Source organism: Sinocyclocheilus rhinocerous, unplaced genomic scaffold, assembly GCF_001515625.1.
Source record: "Sinocyclocheilus rhinocerous isolate Xijiao unplaced genomic scaffold, SAMN03320098_v1.1 scaffold1441, whole genome shotgun sequence".
NCBI classification, from domain to species: Eukaryota; Metazoa; Chordata; class Actinopteri; order Cypriniformes; family Cyprinidae; genus Sinocyclocheilus; species Sinocyclocheilus rhinocerous.
The window spans coordinates 582,454-595,036 of record NW_015654063.1 but is presented as its reverse complement, the minus strand read 5'-3'; the positions used below and the strand labels follow the sequence as shown (position 1 = coordinate 595,036).

At 37.8% G+C, this 12,583-nt stretch overlaps 1 protein-coding gene across 1 annotated transcript in view; it reads left to right on the top strand.

Annotated features, from left to right (window-relative positions):
- The window catches only part of LOC107716781 (fibronectin-like), a 35,778-nt gene that overhangs the window by 15,281 nt on the left and 7,914 nt on the right, over nt 1–12,583 (top strand). Inside the window, exons 24-45 of the mRNA XM_016523333.1 lie at nt 1,223–1,414; nt 1,816–2,088; nt 3,398–3,589; nt 3,685–3,774; nt 3,855–4,121; nt 4,215–4,331; nt 5,159–5,323; nt 5,474–5,629; nt 5,748–5,861; nt 6,579–6,848; nt 7,605–7,792; nt 8,204–8,291; nt 8,390–8,569; nt 8,675–8,764; nt 8,830–9,018; nt 9,125–9,214; nt 9,881–10,335; nt 11,228–11,366; nt 11,449–11,616; nt 12,019–12,144; nt 12,228–12,334; nt 12,437–12,553. Coding sequence (XP_016378819.1) covers nt 1,223–1,414; nt 1,816–2,088; nt 3,398–3,589; nt 3,685–3,774; nt 3,855–4,121; nt 4,215–4,331; nt 5,159–5,323; nt 5,474–5,629; nt 5,748–5,861; nt 6,579–6,848; nt 7,605–7,792; nt 8,204–8,291; nt 8,390–8,569; nt 8,675–8,764; nt 8,830–9,018; nt 9,125–9,214; nt 9,881–10,335; nt 11,228–11,366; nt 11,449–11,616; nt 12,019–12,144; nt 12,228–12,334; nt 12,437–12,553 — 3,773 coding nt within the window. The remainder of the gene's footprint in view (nt 1–1,222; nt 1,415–1,815; nt 2,089–3,397; nt 3,590–3,684; nt 3,775–3,854; nt 4,122–4,214; nt 4,332–5,158; nt 5,324–5,473; nt 5,630–5,747; nt 5,862–6,578; nt 6,849–7,604; nt 7,793–8,203; nt 8,292–8,389; nt 8,570–8,674; nt 8,765–8,829; nt 9,019–9,124; nt 9,215–9,880; nt 10,336–11,227; nt 11,367–11,448; nt 11,617–12,018; nt 12,145–12,227; nt 12,335–12,436; nt 12,554–12,583) is intronic.

Sequence of the window (12,583 nt, the reverse complement as noted above, 5' to 3'; positions counted from 1 at the left end):
AACAACCACATTGCATGCTGCTTCTGCGTCAGACTGATGCTGGCTGGACAGGATTTACCGCGAGTTTTCAAAAGCGCGATAATCAAATACGGTTTTGATGATAATTAAATTTTAAACGATAATACTAACCGTCAGGGCATTTTATCGTGATTTATCGTGAAACCGGTAATCGTTCCATCCCTAGTTAGTACTGAGATATTCCTCATAATAGAACAAATCCTGTTTTATATGTGCTTGTTAAATTTTCAAAACAAATACACTTCTGTTCAAATATACACTTTCGTTTGTTTAAATTGATATTTTCATTTAGCAAGGACACATTAAATTAATCAAAAGTGACACTAAGGACATATTACTGTGTACTAAATAATATTATATTTTAAATAAATGCTGATCATTTGAACTTTCTGTTCATCAAATAATCCTAAAAAAAGTGTAACAGTTTCCACAAAAATATGAGGCAGCACAACTTTCAACATTTGATAATAGTAAGAAATGTTTATAGAGCAGCAAATCAGCATAGTAGGATGATTTCTGAAGGATCATGTGACACTGAAGACTGAAGTAATGAAGCTGAAAATTCAGCTTTGCAGTCACATGAATAAATTACATTTTAAAATATATAAAAATGGAAGGCAATTATTTTAAATTGCAATAATATTTCACAATAATACTGTTTTCACTGTATTTTTGATAATATAAATTGAGACTTTGATCAAAAATACAGTAAAATGAGTAAGAGAACAGTAAGGGACTTTTACAAACATCAAAGAAATTTTACCGATCCCAAACTTGTTGTCTTTTATATCTTATATTTCTAATTATAATTATATATATTTATTTATTTTACATAATAGTAATTGAAATTAATAAAATTGTCATGCAATTTTCATATATATACATATATATATATATATATTTTTTTTTTTACTCTGTTGCTAAATATTTAATTAACAAGAAATTGATTTGTGAGAGAATCATTCTCTTATGCTGATCTTCATCAGTAAAATCAATCAAACTAGTTCATAATTTTCCAAACACATAAATTCCAATGTTCCAGCAATTGCGTACAAACAACTAAAAGGTTCCATGAAAAGTCATGGAAATTCATTTGGTCTAAAATAAAATGCAGGAACACTATATAATGAAAGTATGTTCTGTCCTTCACTATGCAAATGTACTGCTTGCTCTTCCCTTGGTAACACTTGTTCTGTTCCCGCAGACATCACAGGTTACAGGGTGACCTGCACTCCCACCAAAGGGCAACAAGGGAACTCTATAGAGGAGTTTGTGAAGGCAGGACAGAACTCGTGCACGTTAGAGAATCTGAGTCCAGGAGTGGAGTACAATGTCAGCGTGTTTACTGTGAAGGATGACATGGAGAGTGTTCCTGTCTCCACCACTTTGACTCCGGGTAGGTCTTAGAGCTTTTTTTGAATCACAAATCACCACTCACTTCAATTTCATGTCAGTAACTACGCATAAATTGGGAAAGCATGTGTATTGTAATCAGTGCAGTGCTTGCTTTTAATGTCTATTGAGATATTAAATACAGAGAACAGAGAATTTACTTAATACGCATTGCTTTCTCAGTAATTTTCAATAAAGCATATGTTTCTGTTGTCAGCATTAATCCTAATCAGACGATTTTGTGATTGTACTATTCTCAAATCACAAATTCCTAACACTCATCTCCATGGTTCAGTATTCACAATATGAACCATGAAAGCTCTGTTTTCTGGTCAGATGACTTACCTCATCTTTCTGTGTTTTGTCTATGTCTGTGTCGGGTCTCTGGCACCTTCTCTCCTCCAGATGTGCCCAAAATAACTGACCTTAGCTTCATCAACATCACTGACTCCACTATCGGCCTCAGCTGGAGTCCTCTTAACTCTACCGCCGTTACCGGCTACCGCATCACGGTGTTGGCTGCTGGGGACAGTGTCCCAATCTTTGTTGAATTTGTGGAGCCCACGGCAGGCGTTTATACTGTGCATGGTCTGGAGCCCGGTATTGATTATGACATAACCGTCACCACAGTCACAGAAAATGGAGAGAGCGAACCAATCACCATCACCCAGCAAACAGGTAAGAGTTTGTGTGTGTGTGTGTGTGTGTGTGTGTCTGTGTGTGTGTCTAACTATACTTGTAGGGACATGTCCTTGTAGGGACAATGTCTCCAGGACATAGAAATCTGACAGAAATAAGTCTTTGTTGAGGACTTCTTAAAAGAAAAAAGGTTTAAAATAAGGGTTTTCTCTTTAATCTCTTTTGAAATTTAATGTATTCCTGTGATGGCAAAGCTGAATTTTCATCAGTCATTACTTCAGTCTTCAGTGTCACATTTGACAGTTAAACAAAGTATAAAGTACATTTCTTTTAAAAAATTCTTACTGACCCCAAACTTTGAATGGCAGGGTATATGAAAAATATGGGGAAAATAGAGTTGGATGTTAATGGGAAGTCAAAATAATAAAGTAAAAAAAACAAAACAAAGTGCTCCTTTAAGTGGTGGTCAGCACTTATTTTGTTACATTTTTACATTTTAAACACATGGACTAGAAATGAAGAAAAAACTGTGAAAAATATAATGACCTGTTGACCCAGATGAATGTGCAGTAAATCTGTGCCTTCATACTTGTTGAATATTCCTGCTCTTTGTTGCTACAGTATTTCTTTGTTTAAGTACATATGGCAGCCATATCCCGGTCTGAAAGCCGATTGAGGAAAGACTAGCAGCTGTGTCTTGTTTCAGCACTTTATCCTTTTTCATATTCTTCCCCCACTCCTTCTGTGTTTCTTTCTTCCTTACTCTCTTTTTACTGAAGAAAACTGATGTGTAGACCCACATGGCATCAGACTGTGTGAAGTCTGCTTTCACATAAACAGACTCTCAGTCAGACCTCTAAAGATGGTGCTCATTTTCTCACTCTTTCCTCCACCAGTGGCTTTTAAACAAGCCATAAAGCTAGAGGTTCACATCTCACTATTTCTGAATAAAGTGTTTTAGTACTTCAAGTTTCAGTGGAAGTATTAAAATCACTAAGCTGAAATAAAAATAAAGCTAGATTAAAAAATGACAAAAGCACATATCAACATATAAAAACTAAAACAAACCAAAAGTCAAATGAAACCTGAAAATGTAATTCAATTCAATAATATTATATGATTTCCTAATATCATTTATGGTAATAGTATATAAATAATACTAAAATAACACTGTTTAAGAGCCCTCCAAAATGTGACACTGATAAAACAGTCACACTGTCACTGTCATATTTTACACAGAAATATTTTTCCTATGTGTCTGTTGCTTCCATCAAAAAATAATGTCATAAAACACAGCAGCTTTTGAATGGAAATGAAAAATCATGGCCTTCCTTCCTGTCTCTTTTAGCTGTCCCTGCTCCATCTGGCCTGTCATTCGGAGAAGTGACCGCAGACACTATGCTGGTGACCTGGAAAGCCCCTCAGGTGCCCAGATCCTCTGATATCGAGCGCTACATCATCCACTATCATCCAGTCGATGACGACGATGACACCATTGAGCAAACTGTAGATGGAAACACAAACTACGTTGTTCTTCGCCGTACGTGACTTATGAAAGAATTGACCCTTATTTGTTTGCGCAGTTCTGTCCGTAGTGAATACTCATTAGTAAAGAGACTCCCTGTGTGATTTTAGATCTTGTGCCCAACACTGAGTACATGGTGAGCGTGATTTGTGTCTATGAAGAGAGAGAGAGCTCACCTGCCATTGGCACTCAGAGAACAGGTGAGTTTGTTGGCTAAAACTGTTAAATAAGAGATCTGTTTCATTGGTTGACTAAGTCATGCATCCTTTTTACTTCACAGTCCTCGATGCACCTGTCGGCCTGCAGTTCTCAGATGTTGGCACCAACTCCTTCACCGTACGCTGGCAGGCTCCTCAGGCCGTTATCTCAGGATACCGTATCCGCTACCAAATGACCAGTGGGGGACGTGCTAAAGAGGAGAGACTGCCCCCATCGAGGAGCCATTTCACCCTCACAGGCCTGACCCCGGAGACCGACTACAGCATCAGCGTCTACGCCGTCAGCGGATCCCGCGAGAGTCTGCCTCTAACTGGAACTCAGTCTACCAGTATGCTGCTACTTTCTGACTTTTGTCTTCTCATTGCAGCTCACTTTAGATCTTATTCGTACTAATTGTCTGTCATCACTGTTTCTCTGTTAGTCTCTGATGCCCCCACTGACCTGGAAGTCATCTCTTCAACGCCAACCAGCATCACCGTTCGCTGGGACGCCCCCTCTGTCACTGTGAGGTACTACAGGATCACACACGGAGAGTCGGGTAGGTGATTTGGATCATGTTGAATAGTGTTGATAAGCTTACGTCACTTAAGGCCAGTTCACACCAACACCAATATTCGGCATGAAAAAATTCAGTCTGATTTTCACATGCGATGTGTCTGTTCAAAATAATGCATAAAAATGGCAGATGGACAGAAAGAAAATGCAGATTGACTCTGACAATAGAATAGAAAAGATTTTTAGAAAAGCATAAATTCCCTGGTTACTCCGAGACACAAAGTGCTACACAAGTTTACATTTCTGACATCCGCTTGGCACAAAGAAAGGAAGTCAAACAGTATTTAAATGTTTTCTAACAGCAGTTCAGATTTTTGTATTCACTATGACATTTATAAAATAACACAAAATGACAAGAAATTGTGAAAAATTTAACCCTCCCTCAAAATCGTGTCCCCATAAAGACCCTGTGCGATCCTATTTGCTCACATATCTTATACACCATGCATTTGCTCTTACCTTACATGTATTCACAATAATCTTTAATGTAATTGTGTGTCAAAATGCATTTACAATTAATACATTTTACATTTTAAATTTAAATTTCTGGTCATGTGACCTAAAGTGCAAATCTTGTTGGTGGGCCATCTTTATTTGAAGTGCAATGGAAAAGGAATTAGAACCTCTCTGTAAAAACAATTGGTACACTGATGAAATGCAAATGATTGTCAGTCTGAACAGATTTTTTCAAATTTAAATGTTTATTGCACCATTTTTTTCCACAGAATATTCGTCTTTGTGTGAATTGATGGTCATTTTACCATAGTTTGTTTTGGCGTTGACCGAATTGTTCTAATTTTTCGCATCCAGGAGGTTTTGACGCTCCTCAGGAATTTACTGTTCCCGGCTCCCAGTCTACTGCCACTATTGAAGGCCTCCGTCCAGGCACTGATTACACTATCACTGTTTACGCTGTGACCGGCAGAGGGGACAGCCCTGCGTCCAGCACCCCCATCCATGTTATACACAGAACGGGTAAACCGATGCATCTGAGAATGTCTGTCAGATCTTTGTTCACTGATTTGACAGACTTTTTAAGGATTTCAAAAGACAGGATGGTGTAGAAATTACACTCAGTTGAGAGCAAAAAGGTATAAATAATGGGCTTTGTTTCTTTAAACATAGATATCGAGTCTCCATCAGAAATGGAGGTGACTGATGTGAAGGACAACACTATTACTGTACGCTGGAGCCCAGCAGTGGGTCCCATCTCAGGATATCGTGTCACAGGAACTCCACTAAATGGACAGGGACCTACTTTCTCTGAGGTGGTTGCTCCAGGTAATGCTTATCATTCTCAATAAAAAATATTGTGTTGTGCCTACTCTTGAAATGGAGGTGGTAATGCTGTCAGAGTGAGAGTTAAATAGGTGTGTTCTTCACATGTAACTAACTGCAGACCAGACTGAAATGACGTTCTCTGGCCTGATGCCGACAGCGGAGTACACCGTCAGTGTGTATGCTTTGGGACAGGACGGAGAGAGCCCCCCTCTGGTCGAAACTATAGTCACAAGTAGGAGTTGTTTTTTTTGCTTCAGTGTCATATTGTGTGTAAACGTGATTGGATCACTTGTGAAACAGAAGTACACTTTAGCATATTTTTTTAAAGGAGTGCTTATTACAAAAATAATGCTAATTTTGTACAAACTGAATATAATGTTTTCAGATATTTTTGTATATTAAATGCAACTAAATGAATGTATATTATAGTTTAATTTTATATTAAATGCAATTAGCTGAACATTAGAGTGCTTTTTTTGATCCGATTAATATACATTTTTAATGTAATATCAAATAACACATTACAGTTAAAATAGTACAGTTTAGTAATAGTATTTTACATGTGTTTAATGTCAACACATCAAGCATACTACTTTAAAGCATGACAAAACATTATTAAAACAATGATTTAAAATGTACTATAATTTTTTTATTTGATATTATTACAAAGTGTACATTTTAAATGTGTTCTTAAATGTTTCAAGAAAGTCATAAAATTAAGTACACTTAACATGTGGCTTTAATTTCATTAATTTTATTATTAATTTGCAAGTACAGTACAACATTCAATAAAATGAATTTCACTTCCTTTTCACAAAGGATGTTAAAGACTTATGAACATGTCACTGTTAATTCATCAATTTGTAAATATTATATAATATTGCAGATGTAATGACATCAGGTTTAATTGAAACAGATTCATTCATAGTTTCAAATATTCTTTTCCTAGTGGTGGACAAACCCAAAGACCTGTCTTTCACTGATGTGGACTCAACCTCCATGCGCATCTCCTGGGAGAGTCCTGATGGGGTGGTCTCCTCTTACAGAGTGCTGTACTACAGTCCAGAGGAGGGGGAGAGAGAGCTGTTCCCTGCCCCACATGGAGAGGATGAGACTGCATTGTTGCATGGCCTCAGACCGGGCACAGAATACACTGTTAAAGTCATTGCACTGCATGACCGGACCCCCAGCACTCCACTGGTGGGCACTCAAACAACAGGTATTACTTTGGACAGCTACTCTTCTATTATTTAAGATCAGGTCTATCAAAATTCAGTATTTCTGACTGTAATAATAATTTTAATGTATAATAATATTTTAAATAATTGTATTGTTATACAATTTTAATTCCTTATGTAAAAATGTAACCTAATTATAAATGCTGCTTATTATTTACTCAGTCCTCACTATATGAATCCAAAGTTTTGCAGTGAATGAAACCTTAAATCATTAAATTAAAGTGAAGTGTGCTTGTATCTTTTCAAGCAACTTTAAACAAAAAAATGCTGAAAAAAATGTATCACAGTTTCCACAAAACTATTAAGTAGCACAACTGTTTTCAACATTGATAATAATAAGAAATATTTCTTGAGCAGCAAACCAGCATATTAGAATGATTTCTGAAGGATCATGTGACACTGAAGACTAGAGTAATGATGCTAAAAATTCAGCTTTGCCATCACAGAAATAAATAATATATATTTTAAATATATTCAAATAGAAAACAGTTATTTTGAATTGCAATAATATTTCACAATATTACTATTTACTGTATTCTTACTGTAACTTAAAGTAACTTAACTTTAGTAGCCACCTAGCAATCACCCAGAACACCTTAGCAACTGCACAGTAACATGCTAAACACCTACAACAATATCCTTCACAACATTGTAGTATTGTGGTAGTGAGTGTTGTGTTCTTTAGAAAATGTTAAAATCTGGTCATTTTTCTTTAATGTTCTCTTCTCTCCCTGTAGCTATTCCTGGACCCACAAGTCTGCACTTCTCCCAGGTGGGTCCGACATCCTTCACTGTCTCCTGGTCTTCTTCTGACGTCAGGCTGACAGGTTACCGTGTGGCCATCACCCCCAAGAGCAAGAATGGACCCACTAAAGAGGACAACATCTCCCCTGACTCAACTGAGTTCCACGCCACTGGACTCATGGTGAATAACCATCTCACACTTGCAGTGTTCATGTTCATTCTCTCAAAACTTTAACCTTACTGATATTAGACGTAATGTAGAACAAAATACTCTCATGCTTTTCGTGCCAAAAAGTGCTTAAAACAGCACTGAGGGGTTTCATGGAAAAATCTCTATCGAAACAGCTGTTCCTCAGGTTTTGAGGCATTTATTTCTTGATTTTAGCTGTGGTTGTGGGTTACTGGCAGTAAGAGAGCAATGCTAATCTCCATCAGGCAAACCTCACACTGTACGTCTACCTTGTCATTTTGGTCAGTGGGTAGATCAAAGATTAAAGCCTGTGCCAGACTTTTTCAGAAAATTATATGGTGTTTTGTGAAGCACATTTTCAAGGCTTTGCTTCATTTCTTCCCCCTGTATGTGTGTTTATAGCCTGGCACTGATTATGAAGTGGAGGTTTACGGTGTGAAGAACTCTCTCACCAGCCGTCGTGTCAAAGGAGAAATCACAACACCTGACAGTAAGCCACCTTCCCTAAAACATCACTGAATCAGACCCACATTCTCCACCAATTTACTGTGTGCTGGCCAAAACTCAATCTAGATCTCATTTTCCCAGACATCAGTCCACCTCGACGTGTCCGTATATCCAATGTGAAGGACTCCTCCATCACTCTCACCTGGCGCTCTAAGACCGAGGCCATCTCTGGCTTCCTGGTAGAGTCCACACCCACCATGGGCGGCCATAACCCTATCCAGAGAACCATTGAACCCGATTCACGCACCTACACCATTACTGGTACAAAACAATATAACTATATTAACTTGTTTTACAGGCTGCAGCATATGCTGGGTAAATATTTGTTTTGAAAACTGAGATTGATTTGATCATATGATTCTGCAGGTTTGGAGCCAGGAACCACTTATAAAATCAATATCTATACTCTGAATGGAAGCTCACGTAGTGAGCCTTTCACCCTTACAGCTACTACAGGTATAATATAATAAATATAATATAATATAACATAATATAAATTATTTAATAAATATTTTTTTCAGCAAAACCAGTTATCAGCCCACCCACAAACCTCCATTTCACCTCTCTGACTCCTACTTTGATCTCCTTCACCTGGGAGCCTCCACGAAGCACTATCACTGGATACTATGTGACTTATGAAGAGGCTGGAGACATTCCTAAAGAGTTGACCCCTCGACCTCAGGCTGGCAGGACCTTCGCTTCCATCTCTGGTACTGTTCTTTCTCTGTTTATAGCTTTCATAATGTTGTGCCTTTTTGTTTCTCCTTAATTATGTTGATAGTTTTTTATTAACGTTTTTGTGGTCTATACATGTAGGTTTGAAACCGGGCACAGAGTACGTTATCAAGATTGTGGCATTAAATAATGCTCAGAGAAGCATTCCATTGATTGGAAAGGCAAAAACTCGTAAGTACACCTTTGGTTTTTTTTTACTTTTTACTTTTTAAAAAAAAAATAAGTCTCTAATTTAAAATAACTGATTTGTATCTTAAGATATTTTAGAATATATTTTACTCCTGTGATACAAAGTTGAATTTTCAGCAGTCATTACTCCAATCTTCAGTGTCACATGATCCTTCAGAAATCATTCTAATATGCTGATTTTCTGCTCAAGAAACACTTCTTATTGTCAATGTTGAAATAGTAATAGTTTAAGGATTTTTTGACAAATGGAGTATTCAAAAGAACAACTATTGTTTGAAATCTTTTGTAACATTATATGTTTAGTGACACTTTTGATAATGCGTTCTTGCTGAATCCACATCTACATGTTAAAATGCATATTTTAAGTAGTTTGTGGGTACTATTTGCACTAAAACTGTTATTACAATACATTTTATGACGATATTTTATGAAGCTATTAATACATATTACATAGCAAGGCTGGTGATATGTATTATATAATATTACATGATATGTGCAGCTCCTTTTTTAATCACTTTAATTTAAAAGAAATAAATGCATGGCTGATATAATCAAAGCACAATGAATTAAATGTGCTTTACATTGCCCTCTGCTGCAATATGCTATTGCATTACTCATTTGCTTGCCCCAACACAATTTTCCTGCTAGAACTGGAAATTCACCAGCTGACCCCCCAGCTCCCGGACCCCAGCCGGCCCCGCCATGACATCCTGGATGTACCAGAAGACAACGACCACTTTAACAACCACGTGCATATGCTGGGGCCAAACAGACACAACACACTGGGGCACCAGGGCCAACACATCTACACTGAATATCAGAGCTACAACCTGGGCAATAAAGGCCAGCAGCCTCATCCCCCAAGCCACCGCGAGCCTCTGGTCTACATCCCCCTGCCGGGAGCAGATGGCCAGAGAGTGCCAGTGGTGCAGGTGAGCGAGGGGCCTGAACCTGGCTTCCCCTTCGGTGGCCTTTACAATGAGACAAACCTGCCCCAGGAAGCTCAGACCCAGACCACAATCATGTGGCAGCCTGTGCCGCAAACCTCAGAGTACGTGGTGTCATGCAGTCCCATTACAGAGATCAATGAGAAGAGTTTCCAGGTGAGTAAACAATCAAATCTGATATTGAAACTATTGAAAAAATCGAATTATTCACAATTAATTGCATAGATCATTATTTGCTGATAAAGCTCCTGAATCAAGAAGATCTCAAATATTACCGTACATTATTGTGGCAGAAAATAACTGAATAGACTGAATTACTGAATGGACATTAAAAAGTTGATTTGAGCCATGTGCATAAGAGCATTTCATGGTAAATGATTAAATGCAATAACTTAATAATTTAATAATTAATTTATTATAAAATAAATAATTAAACAATTATTTTATATATAAACTACCGTTTAAAAGTTTAGGGAATATATATCTGGTACTCAATAAATATTATTATTGTTATTATTATTATTATTATTATCATCAATCTTGTCAGTGAACTGCTGCTTAGTTATTTGAAAAACAATGATTTTTTTTTTTGATAAATAGGAATTTCAAACATAGTGTTTTTTTATTTGAAATAGAAATCTTTTGTAACATTATAAATGTCTTTACTGTCACGTTTGATCAATTTAATGCATCCTTGCTGAATAAAAATAATAATTTAATACTAAAATTACTGATTCCAAACTTTTGAACAGTAGTGTATATCAACATTTGCTGAGGCAAGCCCCTAAATCAAGAGAATTTAATATATTACTGTACTGTAATTATTGTGGTAGAAACTGTAAATTAAAAAATAAAAACACATTTATATGTAGCAACCCTTATTAATAGATTGGTATGCTAAAACAAACCCGCAGGCACTAAACCTATAACACTTCAAGTATAAAAACTAAGCAAAAGTGTGAATTTACCTGTTTGGTCCTATATAATGCTACTATATAGCTACTGATGTGATTATCAGTGATTAATACATACACTCTCTCCTCTTCAGATGCGTCTGCCTGGTACATCCACTAGCGCTACACTGATCGGTCTCACCTCTGGTGCCTCCTATAATGTTCTTGTGGAGTCTGTCAATGGAGACCAAAAACAGAAAGTCCTGGAAGATGTTGTGACTGTCGGAAACAGTGGTAAATAATCCCTAAACCAAACAAATTTGTAACCACATTTCAGAAGTTTACATGCTCATTCCTGACTCCTCATATGCTTTAGTTCCAGGGGCTGGAGTGGTTCCCACAGGCAGGGATGTGTGCTACGACACATTCACCGCCACCTACCATGAGGTGGGCGCAGAGTGGGAGCGCATGTCCGAGACAGGCTTTAAACTCTGGTGCAAGTGCCTTGGCCTCGGCAGTGGTCATTTCAGATGTGATTCATCCAGTGAGTGAATGAGCTGTGCCGCTACATGCTAAACACCACACCTCACTCTAGCATGGGTGACCGTTTGCCAATTACAAATGTTATGTTATATATTTTATGCAATTCTTAGTGAAGTAAAACACATGTGGAGTTCAAACTCCATACTGTTGCTCATGCTAGCTTTTCCTGACATGTTTGTAGAGGTCATCAAGCATGGCAGCCAGAGATGAGGTGGCTCATGTCTCAGATTTGTATTGTCAGCCTTTAACCAGACGATATTAAACTCTGGGACCAGCTTATTATGTGCAATAACCACTGTATGAATGTGTGTGAAGGATGAATTCACTGGAAACTCTCAAATGTATTTCTCCAGACACTTTTGAGGGTTTACATACTAACCAACACACATCTTTGAATCTACAGAGTGGTGCCATGAAAATGGCCACAACTACCGAATTGGCGAGAAGTGGGACCGTCATGCTGAGAGTGGACATATGATGAGCTGCACCTGTCTGGGCAACGGGAAAGGAGAGTTCAAGTGTGAACCCCGTAAGCAGAGTTTTTCAACAGTTGAGTCTAAGCAACTTTCAACATTTAATGGTTGGTTGATTGACGTTCATTCTCTGCTGTAGATGAATCCACCTGTTATGATGATGGGAAGCTCTACCAGGTGGGAAACCAGTGGCAGAAGGAGTATCTCGGAGCAATTTGCACATGTACCTGCTATGGAGGACAACAGGTAACACTAGGCTTCACGTCTTCTCTATATTTCAGTGTATTTACACATTAAAGAGTTTCTACATTATATATTCCCATGATTAAACCCCTGCTATCTCTCCAGGGCTGGCGCTGTGAGAACTGTCGTCGTCCTGGTGCTGAAGTTGACGCGGACCTCATTCAGCCTCCAGTGCACTCTGATGCTTACGACCGCTACAGAGAGAACGCCCTTCGCAAACTGGTGAGTCTTTATGTGACAGACAAAGGCTTC